Source organism: Lampris incognitus, chromosome 2, assembly GCF_029633865.1.
Source record: "Lampris incognitus isolate fLamInc1 chromosome 2, fLamInc1.hap2, whole genome shotgun sequence".
NCBI classification, from domain to species: Eukaryota; Metazoa; Chordata; class Actinopteri; order Lampriformes; family Lampridae; genus Lampris; species Lampris incognitus.
Window position 1 is genome coordinate 119,019,945 of NC_079212.1, and position 26,884 is coordinate 119,046,828.

The 26,884-nt window shown below is 41.7% G+C and overlaps 2 protein-coding genes across 4 annotated transcripts in view; one reads left to right on the forward strand and one right to left on the reverse strand.

Annotated features, from left to right (window-relative positions):
• shq1 (SHQ1, H/ACA ribonucleoprotein assembly factor) overlaps window positions 1-5,186 on the reverse strand; it is a 38,788-nt gene extending 33,602 nt beyond the window's left edge. Inside the window, exons 1-4 of the mRNA XM_056274923.1 lie at window positions 5,103-5,186; window positions 3,616-3,777; window positions 3,372-3,436; window positions 5-133 (exon numbers count right to left, since the gene is read on the reverse strand). Of these exons, the coding sequence (XP_056130898.1) occupies window positions 5-133; window positions 3,372-3,436; window positions 3,616-3,758 (337 nt within the window). The 5' untranslated portion in view covers window positions 3,759-3,777; window positions 5,103-5,186. The remainder of the gene's footprint in view (window positions 1-4; window positions 134-3,371; window positions 3,437-3,615; window positions 3,778-5,102) is intronic.
• A 713-nt stretch (window positions 5,187-5,899) lies between these two features.
• On the forward strand, window positions 5,900-25,496 carry gxylt2 (glucoside xylosyltransferase 2). 3 transcript variants are annotated; one of them, XM_056273969.1, is made up of 7 exons: window positions 5,900-6,279; window positions 12,919-13,117; window positions 19,344-19,475; window positions 20,604-20,855; window positions 21,276-21,399; window positions 22,810-22,982; window positions 24,120-25,496. In XM_056273969.1, the coding sequence occupies exons 1-7, from the start codon at window positions 6,008-6,010 to the stop codon at window positions 24,294-24,296; spliced, it is 1,329 nt and encodes a 442-aa protein (XP_056129944.1). In that variant the 5' UTR covers window positions 5,900-6,007; the 3' UTR covers window positions 24,297-25,496. The 3 variants fall into 3 exon arrangements, with proteins under 3 accessions (XP_056129944.1, XP_056129945.1, XP_056129946.1); XM_056273970.1 differs by having other exon boundaries at window positions 12,922-13,117; XM_056273971.1 differs by lacking the exon at window positions 20,604-20,855.
• Window positions 25,497-26,884: the final 1,388 nt, after the last annotated feature.

Below are 26,884 nucleotides of genomic sequence, written 5' to 3' on the forward strand. Positions count from 1 at the left end.
TTACCGGTACTTATGTCTTCCACCAGTGGCTTTGCTGATCGGGAGCCTTTTGGGGCAAGGAGAATAGTCAGCATTTGCAGGCCTTCAAAGTTCTCTCCAGGAGTCTCCTTGGGGACTCTGAGAGTGAAGAGACCTAAACATATAAAAGCACCCGCAGCAAAGAGTTTTTGAATAATGATAGATCAGTTATTGTGTATGCATCATTAGCCAGTACAAATCCAGATCTGACTGTTTAATGTGCAGTATATTCTTGTTTTCGTTTTGGTTTGGTTTGTGTGTTTTTCCCCATTAAAAATTCCTTGTGTGAACTGATCAAACTGAAAAACTCTTTGTAAGCTACTTATTGAGCTTATGTTAAGGATGAGGATCAGCTCACTCCAAACAGCGACAAATCAACAGTACACCCTCGGCACACAATGTTTATGAATTAAGTAGTTGCTTTAAAAATTAGAATCTAAAATAAAATGACAAAACAATGTGACTGGATCCATTTGACCATACATCAGAGACAATTCCACAACCTTCCAGAGACATTTAAGAATTTCAATGCATTCAAGTGTTGAAGGCTCAAAAATTATTTTTAGTTGGCAGCAGGTCAATTGCCTGTGGTTTGGGCTACTTACGAGGCTGGAGAGCCAAAACCAGGATCTTAATGATTGCTAATTATACGCCTAAACAAGGATACTCATTAGTAAAGCTTTATTAGCAGATGTTACACACAGCATGTTAACCAGGACTGTGCTGACGGAGGGGGCAATGAGGTGTCACACCCCATAAGGCTGATGAAGCCAACTTTGCTAAAGCAGATCAAACAACGTGTTATACACTACCGTTCAAAAGTTTGGGATCACCCAAACAATTTTGTGTTTTCCATGAAAAGTCACACTTATTCACCACCATATGTTGTGAAATGAATAGAAAATAGAGTCAAGACATTGACAAGGTTAGAAATAATGATTTGTATTTGAAATAAGATTTTTTTTACATCAAACTTTGCTTTCGTCAAAGAATCCTCCATTTGCAGCAATTACAGCATTGCAGACCTTTGGCATTCTAGCTGTTAATTTGTTGAGGTAATGTGGAGAAATTGCACCCCACGCTTCCAGAAGCAGCTCCCACAAGTTGGATTGGTTGGATGGGCACTTCTTTGAGCAGATTGAGTTTCTGGAGCATCACATTTGTGGGGTCAATTAAACGCTCAAAATGGCCAGAAAAAGAGAACTTTCATCTGAAACTCGACAGTCTATTCTTGTTCTTAGAAATGAAGGCTATTCCATGTGAGAAATTGCTAAGAAATTGAAGATTTCCTACACCAGTGTGTACTACTCCCTTCAGAGGACAGCACAAACAGGCTCTAACCAGAGTAGAAAAAGAAGTGGGAGGCCGCGTTGCACAACTGAGCAAGAAGATAAGTACATTAGAGTCTCTAGTTTGAGAAACAGACGCCTCACAGGTCCCCAACTGGCATCTTCATTAAATAGTACCTGTTAGAGCCTGTTTGTGCTGTCCTCTGAAGGGAGTAGTACACACCGGTGTAGGAAATCTTCAATTTCTTAGCAATTTCTCGCATGGAATAGCCTTCATTTCTAAGAACAAGAATAGACTGTCGAGTTTCAGATGAAAGTTCTCTTTTTCTGGCCATTTTGAGCGTTTAATTGACCCCACAAATGTGATGCTCCAGAAACTCAATCTGCTCAAAGAAGTGCCCATCCAACCAATCCAACTTGTGGGAGCTGCTTCTGGAAGCGTGGGGTGCAATTTCTCCACATTACCTCAACAAATTAACAGCTAGAATGCCAAAGGTCTGCAATGCTGTAATTGCTGCAAATGGAGGATTCTTTGACGAAAGCAAAGTTTGATGTAAAAAAAATCTTATTTCAAATACAAATCATTATTTCTAACCTTGTCAATGTCTTGACTCTATTTTCTATTCATTTCACAACATATGGTGGTGAATAAGTGTGACTTTTCATGGAAAACACGCAATTGTTTGGGTGATCCCAAACTTTTGAACGGTAGTGTATGTTACAGTGATAGCAAGCTGGTCACAGAAACTATGAACACCTTATGGTCAATGTCATTATCCCATTTCATTTGATAATGTATTTTTAAAGAATCTATCCTATAGGTATTTGATTTGAACACATAAACCTGCAGTTATTTCTTTTAATGGCAAAAGGTATGTGAGAGGTGTGAGGGAGGAAAGGTTAGTTGTGGGGAGAATGGCAAAAATGGGAACATAATATGTAATTATGCAATGGCTTTGAAACTGAAACCCTAATAAAACTGCAAACTGAAACTGGAAGACCAATAAAAAAATTCTGTGTTGATAAACTGAATGTGTAGTTCAATTAGAAAGAACCTGAGAAAAGGCAATGCCACTCTAAATCAGACTGATTGCTTAAGACCTTCAAGCTTTAATTGCTATAACACTGAGGATAAAACTGATGGGCTTTTAAATGGAGAGAAACAGCATGGTCTTCAGGTTTATTTACTTTGCCAGATTGGTTGACTGAAGTAGAAACTATGCCAGGTTGGTTATCTAAAAACACTCAAGGAATTAATCAGAGAACTGCTACTACATCAATGTTTTAATCATTGATATAGTAGAAGGTAGCATTACCAGGAGGAGCATGACCACTTTTAGGAAACGTTCAGACATTTTTTAGTACAATGATCCTTTTTGAATGAATGAATGAATGAATGAATGAACGACTGAATGCCTTTATTTGTCATTGTACAGCTGTACAACGAAATTAAGTGCAACTCCCCAGTGGTACAAAATAAAATAAGACCAAATATTCCAAGACAAATATTAAACCAAATATTTCCATGCCAAATACTAAATCTATGCAATACACTTTGTCAGTGTGTGCTGTTTGTTTTTGCCTACAATACAAAACACATACATGTCATATAACAACTGTAAAGTTAATTTCTGATTTTGTTAGCTCAAATTAATGTTGTTTACATCCTTTTCAGATTATTTACTATCTTTTTCCAATGTAGTGTCTCTCTGACACACACACAAACACTTGTAAGGTTGTTAGCATTCCCAATATTTAAATAATATGGATTGCTGGCTAGACTCATGCAGCATCCATCAAGCTATTTGTTTCAAGAAAATTCAGCGTTAACAGCAACAGCATCTTCCTTTTGGTACCTTTCACAGTTACGACAGTTCACTTTACAGGAGCACACCCTCAATCTCAGAAATCTTGTTCTATGTCTGCCACAACTGCATTCCCATGAACATGCTGGATATACACTTGTAATTAACTCTTCTTATGCACTGTGCAGTGGCAACATAACTACTGATGGAATAACTTGTATTGCCAAGTGGAGACATTTACCAAGTGTAATAAACCTACCTTTATCTATGTCAAATGTTGCCTTTTCCCTCCCGTCTTCCACAATTCTACCAGGAAGGGTTAATCTGCAATAATAATAATAACAACTTCAACAATAATAGCATCATGAAGGAGAAGAAGAAGAAGAAGAAGAAGAAGAAGAAGAAGAAGAAGAAGAAGAAGAAGAAGAAGAGGTGGTGGTAGTAGTAGTAGTACAACTTGGGAAATCTGAAATCTCCGCTGCTTTACACCGGGTCAAACTCACCTGAGGAAGTAGGGTTTAGCATAGAACTTGAAATCGGTCCCGTCGATATAGAGGTCGAACTCCGATGTTCTGGTGTAGGGAACATGGATGCTGATGGTCAGGTATTGCGGGTCTTGGCTCAGCTCAAACGCCGGGGTAATCATGATGAACCCCTATTTGAGTCTAATTTAAGGGATCAACGAAAGACAGAAACATAATCTACATTCTAATCACCAAAACCATAGTGTGGGACAGTTTCACGGCGGTTCGCGTCCCGATGCTGCACCACGTATAACAGCTAAACTCCGCCATCTTGTGGTTAACCTTTTTAGATAGGTCAGGGGGCGCTTGTCCAAAACTATTAAATTCACATCTCCCTTACCTTATCCTATTCAGGAAGGAAAAATAGGTAAACCTAGCCTCATTAGGGGAGATAATCAAACTTAAACTTATTAAGCGTACAAACCTAAACTTAAATGGACCAAATCGGGGGGGGGGGGTGTTGCATGTTTTAGCCCATTTACTAGAACTTGCGTATACTTTAAATTACTAACCATTTCCTGAAGCGTACCGTAGTGTTTTAGGTTTTAATGAATGAGTTTTTCCTACCTTCCAAGAAATCATTTGTTTCCGTTCACTTCAGTACGTTAGCGAAATCAACTTGCAGAGACTTTAAACTGGCTTCAGATAGGTAATCAATCACAGTGAGCATTTGGCCGCCTTTTTTCATCAGAATTGTGTTTTCATTGCGGAATAAATGCAGATGAAACCGCTGACTGATGTGAAGCTTCTCTGGTTGGTGCCCGTCTCAAAACTACATTATCCCGCAACAATAAACTAACTGGCAAAAAATAAGATGGCTAAAATGCTCCCTGTGTCGGATTATCGCTGTCTTGCAAGATTAAAAGTCTGCAAATTTATTTTAATACCGTACACAAATGAATGATAACGAATGGCTGACTGGAGTGTCGAACAAAAGAATTAAATCAGCTTGGTATACTTTGGAAAATGGTCGAGAGTATTGTAAACTATAACTGATTTGTGGTAAAGTGACTTAAAACGTGCAAAAACACCGGTATGGTTCTTTAACCGCTTCTCAACGATCCAATCTGCAAACTGAATCCTAAAACAGGGGGCGGGGCTTCATCCGGAAAAATAAAACAAGATCGCAGCAGCCCACAAATGTGCCACATAAAGTAACCATAAACATTTCTTTTTTTACCGTACAGACGCACTATTAAACGTAACACTCAGATGGAAAAACTGCATTAAGTTACTCGTAGCGCTCTGCACAACATTAAACCCTGTGCCTAAACGTGCTATCAATATAAGCTAAACTAACATACAACGTGCTCTAAACGTGACAGGCTAATATTGCTTGCTAAGATAGCTTATGGATTTCTTTTCGTTAATAGTGATTAATTTACAACACATGATATTCAAATGAAATGACGCAGAAATTTAAGTTGCATAAACTGATACGAGACATAAAATAGCCCTTAACTTACCTTTAATCGCTACTTATCATAAAGAGGATGGTGTTTCGAAAACAGGCTACACTAACCGCACTTTCTCGAGACCGTCCATGTTTTACCGTAATACAGGGTATATCGGGGCCGTTAAACGAGATTTTCTACCGGGGAGAATTTATGTGCAGGAATGTATTTTGATGACGTAAGTGTGGGAAAATAGTACACACTGGCACGGAAACGAGTCAGAAATGAGTCTCGTTTCAGTGTAAATGGAAAATAATACAATCGCGTAGGCTGTTGCACTAGAGCACGAAACCACTATAATTTTCTGTACACTGGTGAGGAGTTGTGGCAACACATTAGAACAACATGAAAGTTTCGCTTAGTATCATGGAAATCCAAAATGAGTCCCAATATTGATGGAAAACCGACATATAGTATCCGGCCTTTAAGTAATAAATATACAAAGAATCGTGCAAAAATCAGGTACATTGTTAATAGCGCGAGAAATAATAAAGGCAGTAAAACAATTCGAGTGAGGACTGATCAGATAATGTCGTGGGCTTCGTCTTAGTAACGGATGGCTGGTGTTAAATATGCTCAACGTGTCATCTGTTCACCGTCGCTCTTAATTCTATGGCCCACATGAGTTCGTTTAATTTCATCCCCTGCAAATAAACCCCGCAATTGTTCTGAACCCAGCAGAGGAACATTTAGACGCAAGACACTACTTATACGTACAGAGTTACGGTCGTAACCAAGCCACGCCTCCAAGAGTAAGCGTTCATGGATGTGCCCTGCTCCTCTTTTACTCTCCATCATCAGCAGCGAATGCAACCGAGGAGTGGTTAAGAAAATGTCAACTCGGGCTGCTCTTCGCAAGTCGCAGACATGAGAGGAGATTTGTTTTCCCCTTTGAACCGCCAGAACTCGGTCTCACAATGCGAATCCATTGCAAAATAGTTGCGATCGCTTTGTGTGTCGGAGTTTTTCTACTTTTGTACTTTTTCGGGGGTAACGCTGCAGACGATCCGCTCTTGAGAGAAGTTGAAGAAAATAACTCCGAACCGTCGCATGCAAAGCTTAGACACAACGTTGCATCAAAGTTCGTTAAAAAAACCCACGACGAGCCTCGTATCGGCGCGGAAGAAGCACTCAAGGAACTTAAAGAAGGGAAAATTATTAACAGGGGGGCCAAAGTGAATGCAAAGAGGTGAGGATTTTTTTTTTACACTATCACTAGCCGATATTTCTTCATACCTCCCAGTGTTTCCATTTTGAATACAACGTGCAATTTGGAGCCTACTATCTAATGTTTTGTTGCAGTTGGACTGCATCGCATTCTTGGTGAATTACAATGTAGTAGGGGGAGCCTATAATTTATTTCCCAATTCATCCAACTAGACCATTCATTCTTGATGGTGCTTCCATCAAATAGTCCAAACTGCAGAAGGACACCCGATTCATAATAGCATGGCCAAGGGCTAACCAAGCATAACAGCATGTAAGTTGAATTATTTGACTAATTTCGCCCAATGGTAATGCCATAAATTAAGCTATAAATTATGCAATTACGGGTTGTAATAATCGTCCACATAGTGTAAATGTGTGTGAGAACGTGACATTTGTTTGTGTCGACATTTTGCCAGTGTTTACAGAGGGAATGTAAAACATAATACGCCATCATTATCAATCTTTACCCGGCATTTAAATCGTTACGCAGACACTGAACTGAAATCGTTATGCAACCACTGAACCCCACTTTATTTAGTATTGCCCTTTCTCTATAAGCTGTTGTGGGTTAGAAGGGTAAAGGTCACCTTGATAGACATTAAATTACTAAATAATTATAAAGGAATGCTAATTAAAATCCTATTGGGTTGCCCATCCAGTAATCTACTGCAGCCCCGATTGGCTCTTATTGGGTTTGTTAATGAAAAATTAAATTCCTCCTCTCAACCTCTGCTGTTGTCAAATTGTGGAAAACAGTTCATGAGGGAATGACAAGCTTGTCAGGTATGATTGTCCTCTATGGGTGGTTGGAGAAAGGCTGGCTAACAACTGCATGTACAATTGCATTTTGTGCAACGTCTTGTTGCAGGGCCTCGCAGACAATGAGCAGAATTTGTCATTTGCTATTTCTCTTCAAGGGTGGAAGCTTTCTATTATGTCGTCCAGCTTTCTAATTTCAGCACATACATCCTTTCCCCTCCTCTCTGTGTTGAATGCCAGGATAGCCATGATGTCGCTGTGGAAATGCTGAAATCACCAGCAGCAAATATATTGGATTGGGCACGCTGTAAGATAAAAGCCATTAAGGCACTGCATTCAGGGAAGACCTCAGTGTCCTCTCAGTAACCACACACTCCTGCGTGTGTGCTCAGCACTGATAAGGGAGATGGGGTGAAAGGGTCACCGGTGGCTTTAGAAAACGACTAGAAAGTTTGGCAGACGTACAGAGATGAGTGCTGGGCTTGGGATAAACACACTCTGCATCAGCCCACAGCACGTTATACACTTTACTGTTGGACACATTATTAGGCTTGTGCCTTTTTAATTATATGTGATGGTCTTAGCTTGACAGTGTGCAGACCAGGATAAACAACTTAACGTGGTTTAAGTCGTCAGTAGGAAGCTATCCAGTTCCAGATACGTGTTTAAAATGTCTGGTGAGAAGGCATTGTAGATTTTAAAGGGGCTTACACCAAAAATTATAACTTGTGATACCATCACGCTCTTATTTACTCATCATGTGATGAGAATTATCTTTAAGAGAAGGAATATCTGAAAGGGGCCAGCACGGAGTGTGTTGCACTGTCATTGTTTTGTTTTGTTTTTCTCATAAACTGTTGTACACTCCATTCATTTGTAAATCTGACCAGTGGACTGATTTCCTGTTCTGCAAATTTGATAGATAAACATCCCTGTTTTTCCTAATCATATCATTTCCTCTTGACACATCACACTACTTCCTTTGGCCTAAAAATAGAGGGAAGAGCTCCAGCTGTTCCCAAACAAACCTTTTTCCAGCTTTAGTGTGGCCTAGAGGGAAGAGTTATCAAAGCCAGTTTGAGAGTGGTTTTGCAAAAAAAAAAAAAATTTGATGAGTTTTGGTCTAACCTGGAAAAATAATCACTTAAACACGTTCCACATTTACTGCCACTGTTGAGTTGTGTTGATTTCCCATAAAGCAGAATTTTCTCAAAATAGCCCCTCTACCAGCTCTCTGAGATGGAAGTGTATGTCTGTAATGCCCATACATTGGTGTTTATAATCCCCATTAAAAACAAAAAAATCTGTTTCTTTATCATTTCAAGTACAGTTAAACAGTGTCCTTCAAGGTGAGGTGATAACTCTCTCTCCCAGTGACATTATGCGTAGCTATAAAAATGCCATCATGCTTGACTGAATACCTGCTCCGCTAAGCCGTGCTTTGAAATCTGCCTGGTTGCCTGAGTATCCTGACACAGTCGGAGAGACCGCCTGTGTGGGCCTCATAAGGGGTTGCTATATCTCCACTGTGTTCGATAGGCTATAGTCAAAATTGGTTCACGATGAGTCGTGGCAGGCATGAAAGGAGAACTGGCAGGCCAGAAACAACAAAGACTAGTATTTGGAAAAAAGACAGGCTACTTGCGAGAGCGGCAAGACGAAAGCCTACAAATAACACCTTTCCAGCCTTGAGGGGAGAAAAATAAGTTGTTTTGATGATATATCAGGTGAAATCTGATTTAATGGCTATCGTTGTGGTTTTGGTGGAGTTGCTGTGGTAGAAATGTGGCAGTCCTTCATGAACCATTCTGCAACACCAACGTTAGTTATCGCTAAAGGTTGTAGAGCTTGGATTAATTCTTAGTTTAGCTTTTGGCTGTCTTCCTGTCAGATTAAACAGTACTGTGGTATTGTTGAATACGCTAATGAATTGATAATTAACCCATGTATGCAGACATAAATAAACCAGGCAGCTTAAAAAAAAACACCATCTTGCAGCTATGCTTCACTTTGTACATGGTTCAAGTTGTGTGGTTTCTCCTCCAACTAATATTCAGCCCATCTTACTGTGCTGTTCCACCTGCACAGTGGCCCAGTGGTTAGCACTGTTGCCTCACAGCAGGAAGGTCCTGGGTTTGAACCCCAGGCTGTTCCAGGTCCTTTCTTGCATGTTCTCCCTGTGTCTGCATGGGTTTCCTCCGGGCGCTCTGGTTTCCTCCCACCATCAAGAAGACATGCATGTTAGGGTTAATACTCCTGCCTGCCTACTCCTTTACCGGGTATGGCCAACTGGGAGGAGACCCCGGGGTAGACCCAGAACGCGCTGGAGGGACTACATGTCCAATCTGGCCTGGGAATGCCTTGGGATCCCCCAGGAGGAGCTGGAGGGCGTTGCTGGGGAGAGGGACGTCTGGAGTGCCCTACTTAGCTTGCTGCCACCATGACCCGACCTCGGAAAAGTGGCTGAAGATGAGATGAGACTCCTGTCTGTGCCCCTGAGCAAGGCAATATAAAGAAGAACTGGAGTTGGTCCCCAAGCGCTGCAGCTGCCCACTGCTCCTATACAATAGGATGGGTTAAATGCAGAAGACAAATTTCATTGTAACCAAACAACTGTACAATGACAAAAATAAAGTGGATTTCTTTCTTCTTCTTTATTTAACATTTTATCCATTACTAACCAGGCGACACACGCATAACCAACACCGCTGCCAGGATAGTTGGTCTCCCCAATGCCCAACCTCGCCGAGCTTAATAATGAGGCCAGTGCATGTATTGCAACCTCAACAGAACAGGACATCACACACCCACTCAATCACCACCTTACCCCGCTGCCCCGCAGATGCAGGCACAGAGCCCTGAAGTGCAGAAGGACTCACTTTGGGAAAAACCTGATCCTTGCAGCTATAGGCCTCGCTGAATAGGCCTGAGTGTGCACTGTTGTCTGTCACTGTATGTTGTTACTGTGTGCTGTTGTATGTACAGTGCTGTGTGTAGTCTAAAGTCTAATAAATATGTGAATACATGTTTTTTTTGTTTTTGTACCTGCTTTAGGTCTGAACACCATCAGTAAGCAAAGGGTTTTTATCACTGTACTAAAAAAAGATACACGTAACCCAAACTGGTTTTTAGGCCATTCGTCCAAAATTTACTGTGATTGAATAGCCTTTCACACTCATGTCAAATGAGTAGCTAAGATGTTTCTGATTTATTATTGAGTAACTATAAGGCTTAAACCATATCAGCAACATAATAAATTGGTATTTCTCTGGAAAATTGTGTTATTCCACACATTTTGGGTATGGTATAAGCCTTTGGGTAATTTGTGGTTATGTGCTGTGCTTAGCTACTTCTTGCCATCTTGTTAAATACGGCACCAGCTTCAAATTCAAACTACTGCACAAGGGAAGAACCAGGATACGAGTTCAGGAAAGGAAGTATTTTATGATTGATAAGTCTGTTTTGTTTTTTCTTGGGGGGGGGGGGCTAAGAGTACATCCGTCACCATCTTACAATGCTGTGATTGCAACTATTCCCCCAATCCTCTGTGAATAGTATGCATGGCCATTGAAACTCTAGTTAATGCTCACACCTATTTGCATATGAAACTGATTGTTGGTTTCGGTCGTTACGCCACTGGATTGTTTATAAGGGTAACTGCAGTCATTTGAGACTGAAGAGGTCACTTAGACGAGTGATGAAACGTTTCTCAATAAACGTTGTGTCCAGATGAACTGATTCAACTTTCTGTGGTTGTCATATTTTACTTTAAATTCATATTCTGTGCATCTTTAAAGCCCCTTCTTATTCTTTCACAGTGTGAATAGGCTGTAAGGCTACGTAGGCAGAGTGCTCTTTTTAAAGTGCACTCTGCAGCCAGTAATGAATTCAGTCTTTTTCTAGTCCATCTGTGCTTGTTTAAAATGCTTCCAGATGTGTGGGATAATGCCGTAACCCATTACCTCATGTGTAAACTCTGCACTTCATAAACACGGAATGCAACTGTTGGAACTTGTTACTTTTGGTAAAATAGTTTTATGGAGATATCATTTCAGGGAAATGTATTATGACCAAGAACTACAGGATTACGCATGTACAGGGTTCATGAGGTGTTGTTTCAAAAGAAAAATTCTATGAATACAAAAGTAATATTTCAACAACCTTGAAGGGAACGCCCGTCCGCCTTTGAAGCATAACTGATTTCTCAGCACCTTCTTATCCATCCTGTATGTGATTCATCATTGTGCCTTGGCCATGCAGAAAACGAAGTGTCACGCTTGGAGACTGCCTCTGCAGTCCACCTGTCAAACTTCACTCCCCTTGCATCCCATTAATTTTAGACTATGCACTTTGCACCCCCCAATATTAATAGAAACATATGCATTGCCTTAACATACTCCTTTGACAGAAAACTGTTCCTTTAAACTATTCCCACCAAAAACAGTAGATTTTTTTTTTGTGGATATACTGTATTGATCCCTGTGGGGAAATTATAGTCTGCATTTAACCCATCCAGGCTGTTTAGCTAGGAGCAGTGGGCAGCCGCCCTGCAGCACACAGCGACCAACTCCAGTTCGTCTTGCCATGTGAGACCTTGAGGCCTCACAGTCTCACATGGCAAGTGAGACCGTGAGGCCATCGGACACGGGTGCGCCCAGAGGTGGGAGGGAGCTGATACGCTGAAGTGTGGGGACGTGCTTCTCGAAGGAGGGGGGGTAGTGTAACGATCATGAATGACTAGACTTGCTGGCCCTTGGCTAACGGGTTGGACCCTTTAGTTGACTGGTTAGCGCAGTCGCCCGTGGTGTTGGCTGTCCGGGTTAATTTCCCAGCTGCAGCAGTTTCCTGGCTTCCCCTGAATTCGCTACATTGGTGTCAGAATTGGGATGGTGAGGCTGTGAGGTTATCGGAAGCTCGTGCGCCCAGAGGCGTGAGGGAGCTTATATGCTGAAGCGTGGGGACACACTTCCCGAAGGAGAGGGGTAGTTTAATAACCACAGATGACGAGACTCGCTAGCCCTTGGCTAACGGGTCGGACATGGTAGCTGACTGGCTAGCGCAGTCACCCGGGGGCGACCCAGGTTCATTTCCTGGCTGCGGCGGATTCCCAGCTGCCCCCTGAATTTGCTACTTAAGGGCACAGACAGGAGTATTAACCCTAACATGCATGTCTTTTTGATGTTGGGGGAAACCGGAGCACCCGGAGAAAACCCACCGCAGACAAAAGATTCTTTAAACTTTTTTTTTTTTTGAGTTAGCGATCTTCTCTCCCTATGGCTATGCTAACATTTACATTTAACACATGTTGTTAAAACAAGCCCACATCGTTAGTACATTCGTTAGTACATTCGGATAACAGACAAATGAAATCCACCTTCAGGCATCCCTTAGAACCCCTCCGTACCCTCCGTGCTGCCGAGTCTGTTTTTTTTTTTTTTTTTTTAGACAGCGGCAGTTCTTCTTACATCAAATAAGGAACTATGGTCTTTGAGAATGGAAGAACAAAGACCAGTGGGAATACACAGAGCCACAGAAAAAAAGGAGAGGTGCATGTGGGAGGATGGCGAGCACTGAACGGTACAAGCAGGCAGGGATGTTTTTGAGGAAATCTTGGGACGTACACCACGTTTGTCTGTGTGTCTGTCAGAAATAGAGAATGCAGTGATGCGCTGTGTCTGAAACGCTCCTGCAGCACGTCCTCCTGCTTCTGCTGTGGAGGACTTGCCGAAGCCACGGAGAAATTGCCATGGCTTTGACATGTTTACAAAGTGACATAGCTAAGAGTCATGAAGAGTGGCGTTTTAATGTGCTTCCTCACGCTATGAATTGTTACCTTCATGTGTACCTTTTTTTTTTACAGTAGAAGAAGAAACAATGCGGGCCGACCCGTGTCAAAACGTGGCCGTGCTGAGGAGATTATGCACCTGGCTGTGGTGGCCTGTGGGAACCGGCTGGACGAGACTCTCACCATGGTCAAATCAGCCATCCTGTTCAGCATCAAGAAGATCAAGTTTCACATTTTTGCTGAAGACCCCCTGGCCTCGCAGTTTGAGAAGGGGGTATGTAGTCTAAAGCAGCTACTGGCAGAATGCATACCTTTTTGTGAGACAGTTTACAGAGCACCACAGTAGAGGTGCTGCTTTAGATGCTCTTAGCCTCAGCCTGACGAGGTTGTTGTTGACTATCTCATGCATGTATAATTTATCAGTAGATGTTATTGTGAAAACCTCTGATAGGGGCGGTTAATGTTGCTGCCGATAAGTGTGCCCCGTTGATGTGTAAAGCATACCGATCCAGTTCAGAAGTTTTACTTTTCTGCCTCTCTGACTTTCTCAGGCATTTTTGTCTCGGGGTTAACAAATTCAACTTCATTCCAGTACTGTGAATATTTTCCAGACGTTTTAAAAGACCTTTTGTCAAACTTTACGAGGGAAGTTAAACGTGGAAGTTTTTTTTCTTTTCCTTAGAACCCATAGCTAAGAATGGTCAAAGTACCAGTTTTAAGTTTGAATACATCTTACAGTATTCACGCTTCCCCTGGATCGTGTGAAAAGGCCTTTTTGTTTGTTTGTTTCTTTAACATAGTTGCATCGTGGGATTGAATTAATCCTGTAATTGACATTAATCTATCAAATAATACTTCAGTAAATGACAACAATGTTTTGATTTAAAATCCTGTCTGAAGATTCACTTTCATGTGCACTGTCTATGTGTATGTCATTTAAGCTATAGTATATTTGTGAAGACCTATTTGAAATTTTAATCTTAAGTGTGAGGACATTTTTGTGGAGCGCAAGCAATTTGGCCAGTCCTCATTTCTTCAAAGGAATATATTAGGGTTAGGCCTTGAGTTAAAGGGTAAGGGTTAAAGTTAGGCATGCAGTTCTAATGGGGCTAGGGGATGAGTGTATTCAAAATGAAGGCCCTCACAACTATAGAAAAACAAATGTGTGTGTATGTTGTTGTTGTTGTTTATTTTTGTTTTTTTTACTGTGTTTGTGCTTTATATATATATATATATATATATATATATATATATATATACACTACCGTTCAAAAGTTTGGGATCACCCAAACAATTTTGTGTTTTCCATGAAAAGTCACACTTATTCACCACCATATGTTGTGAAATGAATAGAAAATAGAGTCAAGACATTGACAAGGTTAGAAATAATGATTTGTATTTGAAATAAGATTTTTTTTACATCAAACTTTGCTTTCGTCAAAGAATCCTCCATTTGCAGCAATTACAGCATTGCAGACCTTTGGCATTCTAGCTGTTAATTTGTTGAGGTAATCTGGAGAAATTGCACCCCACGCTTCCAGAAGCAGCTCCCACAAGTTGGATTGGTTGGATGGGCACTTCTTTGAGCAGATTGAGTTTCTGGAGCATCACATTTGTGGGGTCAATTAAACGCTCAAAATGGCCAGAAAAAGAGAACTTTCATCTGAAACTCGACAGTCTATTCTTGTTCTTAGAAATGAAGGCTATTCCATGCGAGAAATTGCTAAGAAATTGAAGATTTCCTACACCGGTGTGTACTACTCCCTTCAGAGGACAGCACAAACAGGCTCTAACCAGAGTAGAAAAAGAAGTGGGAGGCCGCGTTGCACAACTGAGCAAGAAGATAAGTACATTAGAGTCTCTAGTTTGAGAAACAGACGCCTCACAGGTCCCCAACTGGCATCTTCATTAAATAGTACCTGTTAGAGCCTGTTTGTGCTGTCCTCTGAAGGGAGTAGTACACACCGGTGTAGGAAATCTTCAATTTCTTAGCAATTTCTCGCATGGAATAGCCTTCATTTCTAAGAACAAGAATAGACTGTCGAGTTTCAGATGAAAGTTCTCTTTTTCTGGCCATTTTGAGCGTTTAATTGACCCCACAAATGTGATGCTCCAGAAACTCAATCTGCTCAAAGAAGTGCCCATCCAACCAATCCAACTTGTGGGAGCTGCTTCTGGAAGCGTGGGGTGCAATTTCTCCAGATTACCTCAACAAATTAACAGCTAGAATGCCAAAGGTCTGCAATGCTGTAATTGCTGCAAATGGAGGATTCTTTGACGAAAGCAAAGTTTGATGTAAAAAAAATCTTATTTCAAATACAAATCATTATTTCTAACCTTGTCAATGTCTTGACTCTATTTTCTATTCATTTCACAACATATGGTGGTGAATAAGTGTGACTTTTCATGGAAAACACGAAATTGTTTGGGTGATCCCAAACTTTTGAACGGTAGTGTATATATAAAGAAAAAAATATTATGATATCTAGATTATAGATAGATAGATAGATAGATAGATAGATAGATAGATAGATAGATAGATAGATAGATATAGATATCATATATCTATCGTTTGGTGTGTTCAATATAAAAATGAACAACATTATTGATATATTTGCGGCTATCTCTCACATTTTAACTATCCTAATGTATTTTTAAAGTTAACTAACGACAGCTGATATAATTGTGTGAGAAACAACGTTGCTTCTGCATGACTAATATGTGTTTTTGTGTTTTAACCCCCCCCCACCATTGTAATGGATATGTCTCCGAGCGATGTCCACCAATCAGAATGCATTACAGGATTTTTTTCAAATGATCACTCACCAATCAGCATACATAGCGCATATTTGAAAACAGTGTGCTTTAGTTTCAGTGTTGTATAGCGTTTTATATATATAAAACGCTCCCCTCTCCCCTGACGAGGTCCTCAACCTCATCACATCCAGTCGCCCCACCACATCCTCTCTTGACCTGGTCCCCTCCCCTCTTCTTCAGTCTATAGCACCTGAACTCCCTCCCTTTCTAACCCACCTCATCAACACCTCCCTCCAGGCAGGATGCTTTCCATCTATCTTCAAGACTGCTAGAGTCACCCCCCTTCTCAAGAAACCATCACTTAACCCCTCTGACATCCAAAACCATAGACTGGTTTCCCTTCTACCCTTTCTATCCAAAACTCTCGAATGTGCTGTCTTTAACCAACTTTCTTTATACCTCCATCAGAACAACCTCCTGGACCCCAACCAGTCTGGGTTCAAGGTGGGTCACTTGACAGAGACGGCCCTCCTTGCAGTGACAGAATTGCTGCACGCTGCGAGAGCAAACTCTCTCCTCTGTCCTGATACTCCTGGACCTGTCAGCTGCGTTTGACACAGTGAACCACCAGATCCTCCTCTCTACCCTTGAGGGGCTGGGTGTCACAGGCTCTACACTCTCAATGTTTGTATCCTACCTGACGGGTTGCTCCTACCAGGTGATATGGAGGGGATCTGTGTCGGAGCCTCGCAGACTGACTACAGGCATTCCACATAGTTCGGTTCTGGGTCCTCTCCTTTTCTCCCTGTACACGACATCCCTGGGTTCTGTTATTCACTCGCATGACTTCTCTTACCATTGTTATGCCGATGACACCCAGCTGATCTTGTCCTTTCCTCCCTCTGACACACAAGTAGAGACACGCATTGCTGCATGCTTGACTGACATCTCAGAGTGGATGGCGACACACCACCTGAAGCTCAGTTTGGACAAGACAGAGCTGAAGTTCCTCTGGGGAAAAGGTTGCCCACACCGAGACCTGGCCATCACCATTGACAACACCGTGGTGATGCCAATTCGGACTGCGAGGAATCTGGGTGTGATCCTGGACGACCAACTGCAAACATTGCATCGGTTGCTCGCTCCTGCAGATTTCTCCTCTATAACATCAGGGGGATTCGCCCATTCCTCACCGATGAGATGGCACAGGTGCTCATCCAGGCTCTGGTCATCTCCCAGCTGGACTACGGCAACTCCCTCCTTGCTGACGCCCCGGCGTCGGCCATCAGACCTCTGGAGCTTGTTCAGAAAGCTGCAGCTTCTCTGTTGTTCAACCGCCCTAAGTTCTCCTGCACAACTCCCCTTCTCATGTCCCTACACTGGCTCCCACTAGCTGCTCTCATCCAGTTTAAGACTCTGGTGCTAGCCTACAGGGCAGTGAAAGGAACAGCTCCTTCCTATCTTCAGGCCATGGTCAAGCCCTACACCCCCGCCCGACCACTTCGCTCTGCTGCCTCAAGACGCCTGGTTGCCCCGTCGCTGAGAGGCCCTTGCTGCCGATCGACCCGGTCACAGCTCTTTTCTGTCCTGGCCCCACATTGGTGGAATGAACTCCCCACTGATGTCAGGACAGCAGAGTTGCTGCCCATCCTTCGGCGCAGGTTGAAAACTCACCTTTTCAAGAACTACTACCCTGTTACTTGCTCTTAGCACTTATTGTATTCACTTATTTAAAAAAAAAAAACTCTTTCTTGCGCTTTTACTTTCACACTGGTTTTGCTCTTACATGCTTGTTTAGAGAGAAGATGCACTTATGACCTCTGATGACTAGTAGTTCTCCTGATTTCCTATGTTAAATGCAATTATTGTAAGTCGCTTTGGATGAAAGCATCAGCTAAATGACTGTAATGTAATGTAATGTAATATATATATATATAAAATCCAGTGAGTCAAGTAAATTCTTTATGAGACAGTACAAGCCTGTTTCATGCCATAAGCAATCATCAGCTGTCAAATTGTCAGATTGACGGCTGATGATTGTTTATGGCATGAAACAGGCTTGTACTGTCTTATAGAGAATTTACTTGACTCACTGGATTATTTTGCTCATTTCTTGAGCACTTTCCCTACCGTTGACTGTTTCTTTAAACAAAGTTATGTGTGTGTGTGTGTGTGTGTGTGTGTGTGTGTGTGTGTGTGTGTGTGTGTGTATGTATGTATGTATAGCAGCTGATGAGTGCGAGACGCACAAAACAGGCCTGTACTGCTATGCATTAAAATCTTTTTTCCTGTATTTGTGTTGATATTCCGCTCCTCATTAGTCGAGCACTCAACACCATTGATGGTCCACACACACACACACACACACACACACACACACACACACACACACACACACATATATATATATATATATATATATATATATATATATATATATATATAATATGTGTGTGTGTGTGTGTGTGTGTGTGTATTTGTTCCTGTTGAAAAAGGCTAACCACATTCTAGCATCTGTGATCTCTCTACTCTGTCAACACAAATCTTGCCAGTTCTTTGCACTGCTCACGCTCTCTCCCACACCAACTGTTCACAATAATGCTGGCAATTATCCAGGGGTTCAGCATCTAACTGTCTAGAAAATCGCCGGCTTCAGTGGTACACTGTAGGCTTTTTAGAGAGTAAAGCCCTGGGCTAAGCAAAGCACAAAGTGTACTTTTTCCTTTATCCCTTCCCTGTTTAGTCTCACTTTGTAAGAATATCAAGTTTTTTTTTTTTTTTAAAGTTAAATTTCCTCATAGTCTCACCGGGTTAGAAAACGAAGTTATTTTACAACAGCTCATAGCATCACATGGCACGCCACATCACCACAAGACATGACTTCATTGGTTTAAGTGGCTGGTTTTATGAGCTTATTTGTGCTGACATACCAATTGGTTTACTATAACAATGGGGTAATAAATGTCAGAATGAGATGGTTTCCTTTTTCTTCTTCTTGTGGTGTCAGTGATTCCTCTCAAAAATTTGCCTTGAATTCGCCTTGACTCAACCTTCTAAGATGTCAACCACATTGCAAAAACTGCTAATGTTAACAAGTCAAATAAGGCAGTATTGTATCGAACATTATCTGTGCCTATAATAAATGCAATTGACACGATCGGTCATGATGAAACACAGTGCACGTCTGTTATTGTTTTTCCACCATAGGCACACAGTTACGATGCTACAAGTGAAAGCTAAACATAGCAGGAGTAAATGCACAAACCACAGGCAGCAGGCCACTCAGGTCATCAATGAAGTTATTTAAAGAGATTATGATTCAGACAGCTCAAGTTTCAGTCTAGATTTATTAGACCCAAGAATGTGTTCATAGGTTTATGTCAGGGGATATATAAATATCCATGCTGGTGAGCAAGATAACATGGTTCAAAGCTTATCCGTATATGGCCATGTGTTGTTTACTTGTAAAAATAGGTAACGATTTGCAATATGAGAATGTTGATGGAGCAGAAAATACATTTCTAATCTAATTAACGATGTACTGGCTGCAAACGCAGTACATGTACACAGTGAGACATAGAGTTAGAAACAGAGTCCTTATGTGTATGAGTGTTTTGAGGTGTGCAAACATAGCAGGATTGCACGGACGTGTAAACTTCATTTTGGAAAGTGCCATGCCTATACAGTTGTTTCCCAGCAAACTTTGATGGACATGGAGTTACAGTGTGCTGCCTCACTTTCAGCTGAACCAGTGGCCCCGTGACATCTCAGCCAAGTTCCAGTACAGGGTCTATCCTATCACCTTCTCTGTGGGGAACGCTGAGGAATGGAAGAAGCTGTTCAAGCCCTGTGCTGCTCAGAGACTCTTCCTCCCGGTAAGGCGGCAGCTTTCTGCTCCTCTGTTCATATTTTGAGCTTCTCCATAGCCAGGAATCAGGAATGGACTGGCAACATGCAACCAATAAAGATGATGATACATCTGTTTCCATTTTAACTTGTTCTTTGGCTGTGTGTATATGATAAATATTGTACTTAATTACATTTGTTTGACCTTTCTTTCTATTTTTATGTATGGTTTGCAGTTAATTGCACTTTCACGATTATTGATTTTTTTTTCAAGGCATATTCTAACATTAGGTTAATAAATATGCTGTCTCCAGAGACTGACTGCAGTGATTTAATTATGGAGCGGATGGGTCTCACCAGTGATTTTTCTGTCTCTCTCTCTCTCTCAGCATTCATTGACATAACAACTAACTTACTTAACGTGCAATGAACATGAGTGAATGAACATGAACATTACCAGCAGAACAAAGCCCATAGTTTTTTTCAATCAATACAAATTAATCAATATTTACTGACACTGCAAGCAATTGGGGTAGCTCAATATGACAAGCTTCCAGATCTCTTTCTGCATGAAAAATACAAATACAAAAAAGGGCGTCCCGGTGGCGTTGCAGTTTATGCTGTTGCCTACCAACATGGGATGGGGATCACCAGTTTGAATCCCCACGTTACCTCTGGCTTGGTCGAGCGTCCCTACAAACACAATTGGCCGTGTCTGCGGGTATGTTTCCTGGTTGCTGCACTAGCGCCTCCTCTGGTTGGTTGGGGCGCCTGTTGTGGGGGGACTGGGGGGATAGCGTGATCCTCCCACGTGCTGTCCCCCTGATGAAACTCCTCACTGTCAGGTGAAAAAAAAGTGGCTGGAGACTCCACATGTATCGGAGGAGGCATGTGGTAGTCTGCAGCCCTCCCTGGATTGGCAGAAGGGGTGGGGCAGCAACCGGGATGGCTTGGAAGAGTGGGGTAATTGGCCAGATACAACGGATACAATTGGGGAGAAAAACGGAAAACTTTCAACAACAAAAAAAATACACCATACATCAAAAGAGTTTTACATTTAACAAATTTTCTTTATTTATTTTAGTAGTTGGATAGGTCATTACATATTGCAGGCCTAATTCCAAATCTTAGTGTAAAAGAAATTGCTGTGCTCCAAGGTCATCCTTAAGGAGGTGGACTCGTTGCTCTACGTAGACACTGACGTGCTGTTTCTCCGGCCAATGGATGACATCTGGGCCTTCCTTAAGGCTTTCAACAGCACCCAGTTGGCAGCCATGGCCCCAGAGCACGAGGTCCCCAAAATTGGCTGGTACAGCCGCTTCGCGCGACACCCATTTTACGGCGTCACGGGGGTCAATTCTGGTGTCATGCTGATGAACCTCACGAGGATCCGCAGCACAATGTTCAAAGTAAGACTCATCATGTTGTCATCAGGAAAAACAAAGCTGCCTTCCAACCAGTTACTGCCTAATAACATTATCCAGTTATCCCCAGCACTCTGATCTGCAAAAGCAGAAAGTTGAAGCAGACTGTATTTCCATTTATATGCCAACGTTTACAGATGAATTTCTTTTCCTGTTTAAAACCCTGAGACACTGTTTTCAAAGCCTTAGTGCTTTCACTGGGCTGTGATTGAAGCTCTCTTGATTGCCATGCTAACGTCTCAGACGTCTTGCCCCCAGAGCTCAATTTAGCAGCTCTCCACCACCTAATGCGAGCAGGAAATTACACTCGGAGCTGAAATGTAAATTTACCCTCTTTTGAATATGTGGTTAAAAAAAGGCTGCTGTTCAAGCTTTTGAAAGAAAATGTCCCTCTCGGTGTTGCAGAACAGTATGATCCCTGGTGGTTTGTCATGGGAGGACCTCCTACATCCTCTCTACCAGAAATACAAAAACCACATCACTTGGGGAGACCAGGACCTCCTCAACATTATCTTCCATTACAACCCAGGTATGGTCCCTTTTCTCCCGCACATCAACATTGCGTTGTTCAGAGCTTTGTAAATATTTTAGTGACCTATTTATGGCTTAAATCACTGATCAAGGTTGAATCCAAAGGGTGAGATCTTTTCAGTGTTGCTCCTGTGAAAAGCACTGTGATGTCCAAGGATTTGCTGTATATTTGATAGTTTCGCAAAAAATACTGTAAATGCTTTGATTAAAATGCACTCAAAGTACGTCTTCTCTCGGGGTATCATTAGGGAGGGAGAGTTGTGTTTCAGACTAGCACTTTGTACTGAAAGTCTGCTAATAAAACAAAGAACGTGGCATCGTTAGATACTCCCCCACAGCACAAGTTTTAGTTTATATGCTTTTCATTTGTGTGCATAAACAGAGAAAATTCAGCAATTGCATGTCATCAAAAGGCTGTATTTTCACATCAGTGGCCTCTTTTGTTGAGTTTTGGTAGTCTTTTGTTTGCATCCTTCTGTCTGAATCGGGATCAGTAAACACTGGAGCCTGTGGCTGTGGGCAACAACAGACTTAGTTCCAGGTGCAGTCTCCAGATGTGGGAATTAAGTGTTCAAAGCTACAGGCAGAGTTGGCATTGCCATTGTTTGCCTGAAACAAACACTCCCATAAGCAACCACACAGTGTAAAAAAAAATGTTCAAGTAAATCCATAGCATTTAAAATCTGGCCTTATTTGCCTTTTTTTAGGTTATGTTGGAGGTATTTCATCTGATGTTGTGGTACAGTTTTGTCATTTTTTTGGGGGGGGGTGGCGATGTTGATTCTTCTTTTCTTTTCTTTTCTTTTTTTTTTTAATCCATCTGGTCATGAGATTTCATCTGACATGCTTTTTTTTTGTGTGTGGCTTTTTCTCCCTTTTTTCTTCCCAATTGTACTTGGCAAATTACCCCACTCTTCCGAGCTGTCCCGGTAGCTGCTCCACCCCCTCTGCTGATCCAGGGAGGGCTGCAGACTACCACATGCCTCCTCCACTACATGTGGAGTCACCAGCCACTTCTTTTCACCTGACTGGGGAGTTTCACCAGGGGGACATAGCGTGTGGGAGGATCACGCTATTCCCCCCAGTCCCCCCCTCCCTGAACAGGCGCCAGAGGAGGCACTAGTGTAGCAACCAGGACACATACCCATATCCAGCTTCCCACCCGTAGACCCAGCCAGCTGTGTCTGTAGGGACGCCCAACCAAGCCGGAGGTAACACGGGGATTCGAACCAGCGAGCCCCATGTTGGTAGGCAACGGAATAGACTGCTACGCTACCCAAACGCCCCCGTGACAGCCTTTAACCTATAGGCGGTCATTGCCCCCTCTGTGTGGTGGAATTACATTACAAATGCACAAATAAGTCTGGTTTAAAACACTTAAATAACAGTGCATTCCTTTTATTTCCAGAGTGTCTCTTCACTTTTCCCTGCCAGTGGAACTATAGACCGGATCACTGTATGTATGGCAGTAACTGCAAAGAAGCCGAAGAAGAAGGGGTGTCCATTCTTCATGGGAACCGTGGAGTGTATCATGATGACAAGCAGCCGGCATTCAAAGTAGTCTACGATGCAATACATGATGTAAGTGAGCTACCGGTTTACTTGAATTTATTAAGGTTAATTAATACATGGTTTCAACCTGTCTCTGCCTAGTGCATACTTTTGAAAAATTATGTGATTTGATGGAGTGGAGGGCAAGGTGAGAGAACGGGGTATGACTCTTGTCTTTGTAAAATTGATTGCCTCATTGAAACAAACCACTGTCATGGATCTCTTGCATTTTGATGACTGAGCAGTGAACAGACAATTTGCAGTACCTGACATGAAATGGGTTTTACATATGGAAAAATTATAAAATATTATGTTTACAATTAAGGCGTTAGAACCCATTGCATAAAAATATCTCTTCAATGTGTTGGCCTACTGGCAAAAAGCATTTAAATATGTTCTTTCAAGCTGCCATTCTGCACATTGTCATTTTTGTTTAAGTTACCGACACCCATGGTAATATGCGGTCATTGCATCGGTGTTTTAGCCTCCACAAACCAGAGAGCCGCACCAACATAATCAATCGCTGGTTGCCTTGTATCAGCACCTTCCCAATGGCCGATCAAAAAAACATGATCGAATCTGAGTTTTAGCTGTTGATGTTGTAGTATCTGTCAATAAAGGTCTTCCATGAGATTGGTTTGCCATATCTGCTTGTTAGCTTGCTGCACCATATAATTTTTCCGGGAACATTTTACCCAATTAGTAAATAAATAAAATGAGCAGATATAAAACTGTTTATGATTTGGATGTTCATGGAATAGCTATTATTTTAAACATGTCAATGATGTATCAAAAATGTCATTTGCTTGCATGTAAACCTTGATTTATAGCTTTAAGAAACAGGACCAAAAAGCTGGGGGGGGGGGGGAAATGAATAAAAGCTGAGGTGAGCAGCTTTAAATATTTTAAGTCTTACAGTATTCCTCTTCTCACTGTCTTTAAAAATTGTGGGTCAGTTCTAAAATTTAGAGAAGCTTTGTATGGCAGTGGTGTCAGCTTCCTTCTGCTTTGCTGAGATAAGCAGCTTATGGACTAACTGAGTAGTAAGTTATGAATAATACTAATTTTCCCTCTGCCTTAACCCACGTATAACATTTAGTCTGGGAAGTCTGCCATTAAACAATGCCACACTACAGCTGATGTCTTTGCAATGTTTTCGTTCTGCAGTTTTCCTTCGAGGACAACCTTTTCCAGTCACTGTTTTACCCCATCCAGACCAAGTTCTTGGAAACAGTCAATACCCTGTGTGGTCGGATTCCCCAGGTTTTCCTCAAGCAGGTAGAGAAGACCATGAGAACTGTATACGAGGCTAAAGTTGTCCGGCATGTGAAACCACACAAATAAAGGATGGACTAATTAACGGATGATGGAGAAAGTATAACCTCCTTGTTTTTCCAGCATCACAGAAGACCTTCCTGTGGATTATGTGTCATATCAGGGCCTCCCAGATCATAATGACTGTTTGCGGTGTATTCTACACATGAGTTTAACAGTGCTTCGGATGGTAGTATGTGAGCACTATGATTCTCAGGTGATGGAGCTGGTGATAGTCCTATGTACACAGATATATGCATACATTGCTGGTCAGTCATGCTGTAGAGTAGGCTTGCCTCATTGCCCTCCTACGTTGTGCACAATCTGATTATGTGCAGTGGTTGAATGAATGACAATGTCAGAAAGTAAGAGAAAAGAAAGCCTTACTAAAAAAAAAAAAATAGATTTTACACTCTCATTTTCAAGGCTACTGTAAATTTTAACCCCTGAACTCAATTGAGAGCTGAAGCAAACTTTAGTTTTTCGGGCAGCTTAGTGGTGCATGAAAATATGCACCTCAAATGACTTTTCTCCTTCATTTTCCTTGTGCGGTTTTAAATTATCCCCTCGGCCTTCAGAGAACAGTATGACGTGTCCACCCGGGGCTTTGGAGAGCTTTACTACTTGAAGTAGTAGGTTAATAAACCAAGCCTTGAAGATCATATGAGTGTTTTACCGACAAATTACTTGAAATGTGTGCATGTGGAAATGGGAAAATTTGAGAGTTCTCTGCCTGTTCTGCTATTGCCAAATGCCACTTACAGTATTAAACCGGGCAAAACAGAGCAAGTATGAATACAGTTAGGAAACACCGAATGTTAAAATGCACTTTCTGACTAGTATCATGATAAAACTATGAATGAGGACAGTATGATAATTTGTACGCAATATGTCCAACTTAGATGCTACACTGTCAAGTGAATTAAAAACCAAAGGTGCTAGCATTTAAATAGCTGATGTACTTAAAGTCAATATGTGCCATATAAAGATGTAAGTTGTAATGTTTACAGTTACAAGAAAAGAAATAATAATGACATAGACCTGTCTATGAAAGGGTATCTTTGTTTGCAATATGATGTATGGTATGATATGAAATCATAGGCAATATGTTTGAATAACATAACCGTCATTTCTGTGTAATGGTATACATGTATCTCATTCGAACTGGAAACTGAAAATATCTGTACAGTTAACTATATTAGTGTTTCTGAATAAAAAAAATGCATTTGGCTGTGTATTATCTTGATTAAGATATTGTTTTCTAATAACACCACAAATGAATGAAATGTTAAAATGTTCTCTTTATTACCCTGCTTGTAGATGCCCAGTTAAGGCTATTAACTCAGAATTTCGGTTTTCTTTGTCCTTTGTTTTTTTTTTCTTTTTTTTTTTCCTCCAATTGTACTTGGCCAATTACCCCACTCTTCCAAGCCGTCCCGATCGCTTCTCCACCCACTCTGCTGATCCAGGGAGGGCTGCAGACTACCACATGCCTCCTCCAATACATGTGGAGTCGCCAGCCGCTTCTTTTCACCTAACAGTGAGGAGTTTTGCCAGGGGGACGTAGCACGCAGGAGGATCACGCTATTCTCCCCAGTTCCCCCTCCCCCCCCGAACAGGCACCCTGACTGGCCAGAAGAGGCGCTAGTGCAGCGACCAGGACACATTCCCACATCCGGCTTCCCACCCGCAGACATGGCCAATTGTGTCTGTAGGGACGCCCTACCAAGCCAGATGTAACATGGGGATTCGAAACCGGCAGTCCCGGTGTTGGTAGGTAACGGAATAGACCAAGACGCTACCCGGGCGCCCCCATAATTTTTTTTTTTGTCTTGCTAGGATCTTGGAGTACTGGAGTGTAATTAGCCATCTAAAAACATTTTACTGCAGCAGTTAATTTCATGGCTATTTCCATTCTTGGCACAAAGCAGTTGTATATTGAATTTTCCCACTTAATGAGAATACAATAGCATAATAGCTGATTGCTGATACCATCTCGCTTTATTTAACTTATACCTCATCCTGGAATTGAACAAGTCGACAAAAAAACACAAACACTGTCTTATAGAGAGTTAATACAATTCAAAGTAAATTGACTCCATTCCTGGATAATGCTTAAGTGACACATAAATGACTGCGTTTTAGTGTCTATTTTGTGAGTTGTTAGTGTTTTTTGAACGCTGTTGGTTTTAAGTTGCAATTGGTAGGCCTAATCAAATGGTATCTTTATAGATTTCTTTAGGTAGAAGTCAGTCATCTCAGGGGATGAGTGGCAATGAACCATTAGAGCCTGACCAGGCTGGTCCATCCTCTGCCACATCTACAGAAGAAGCCACACCAAGCTCAAATGTTCCAACGCTGGATGGGAAATACTTCCAAATAGTGAAGCAGATCCCAAACGGAAAGATAGAGGCTGAGTGTCAGCTGTGCGCTAACAAAAATATCATAATATGTGGCTCTCTTGCAGCGACATCAAATTTTAAAACCCACTTGAAACGAAGGCACCCCGACAAAGGAATTTGAAGACCACAAAAAGGAACTTGCCAGTGCGAAAAGCAAAAAAACAAAAAAACAAAACAAAAAAAGACAAAAACCAGGACCTCATACAAAACAAACTA

Excerpts from the sequence above, each read along its gene's own strand:
- gxylt2 (XM_056273969.1), top strand. The coding sequence starts at position 6,008 with ATGCGAATCCATTGCAAAATAGTTGCGATCGCTTTGTGTGTCGGAGTT. Across the intron at positions 13,118-19,343 it reads CCTCGCAGTTTGAGAAGGGG|CTGAACCAGTGGCCCCGTGA; the intron begins GTATGTAGTCTA and ends CCTCACTTTCAG. Across the intron at positions 21,400-22,809 it reads TATCTTCCATTACAACCCAG|AGTGTCTCTTCACTTTTCCC; the intron begins GTATGGTCCCTT and ends TTTTATTTCCAG.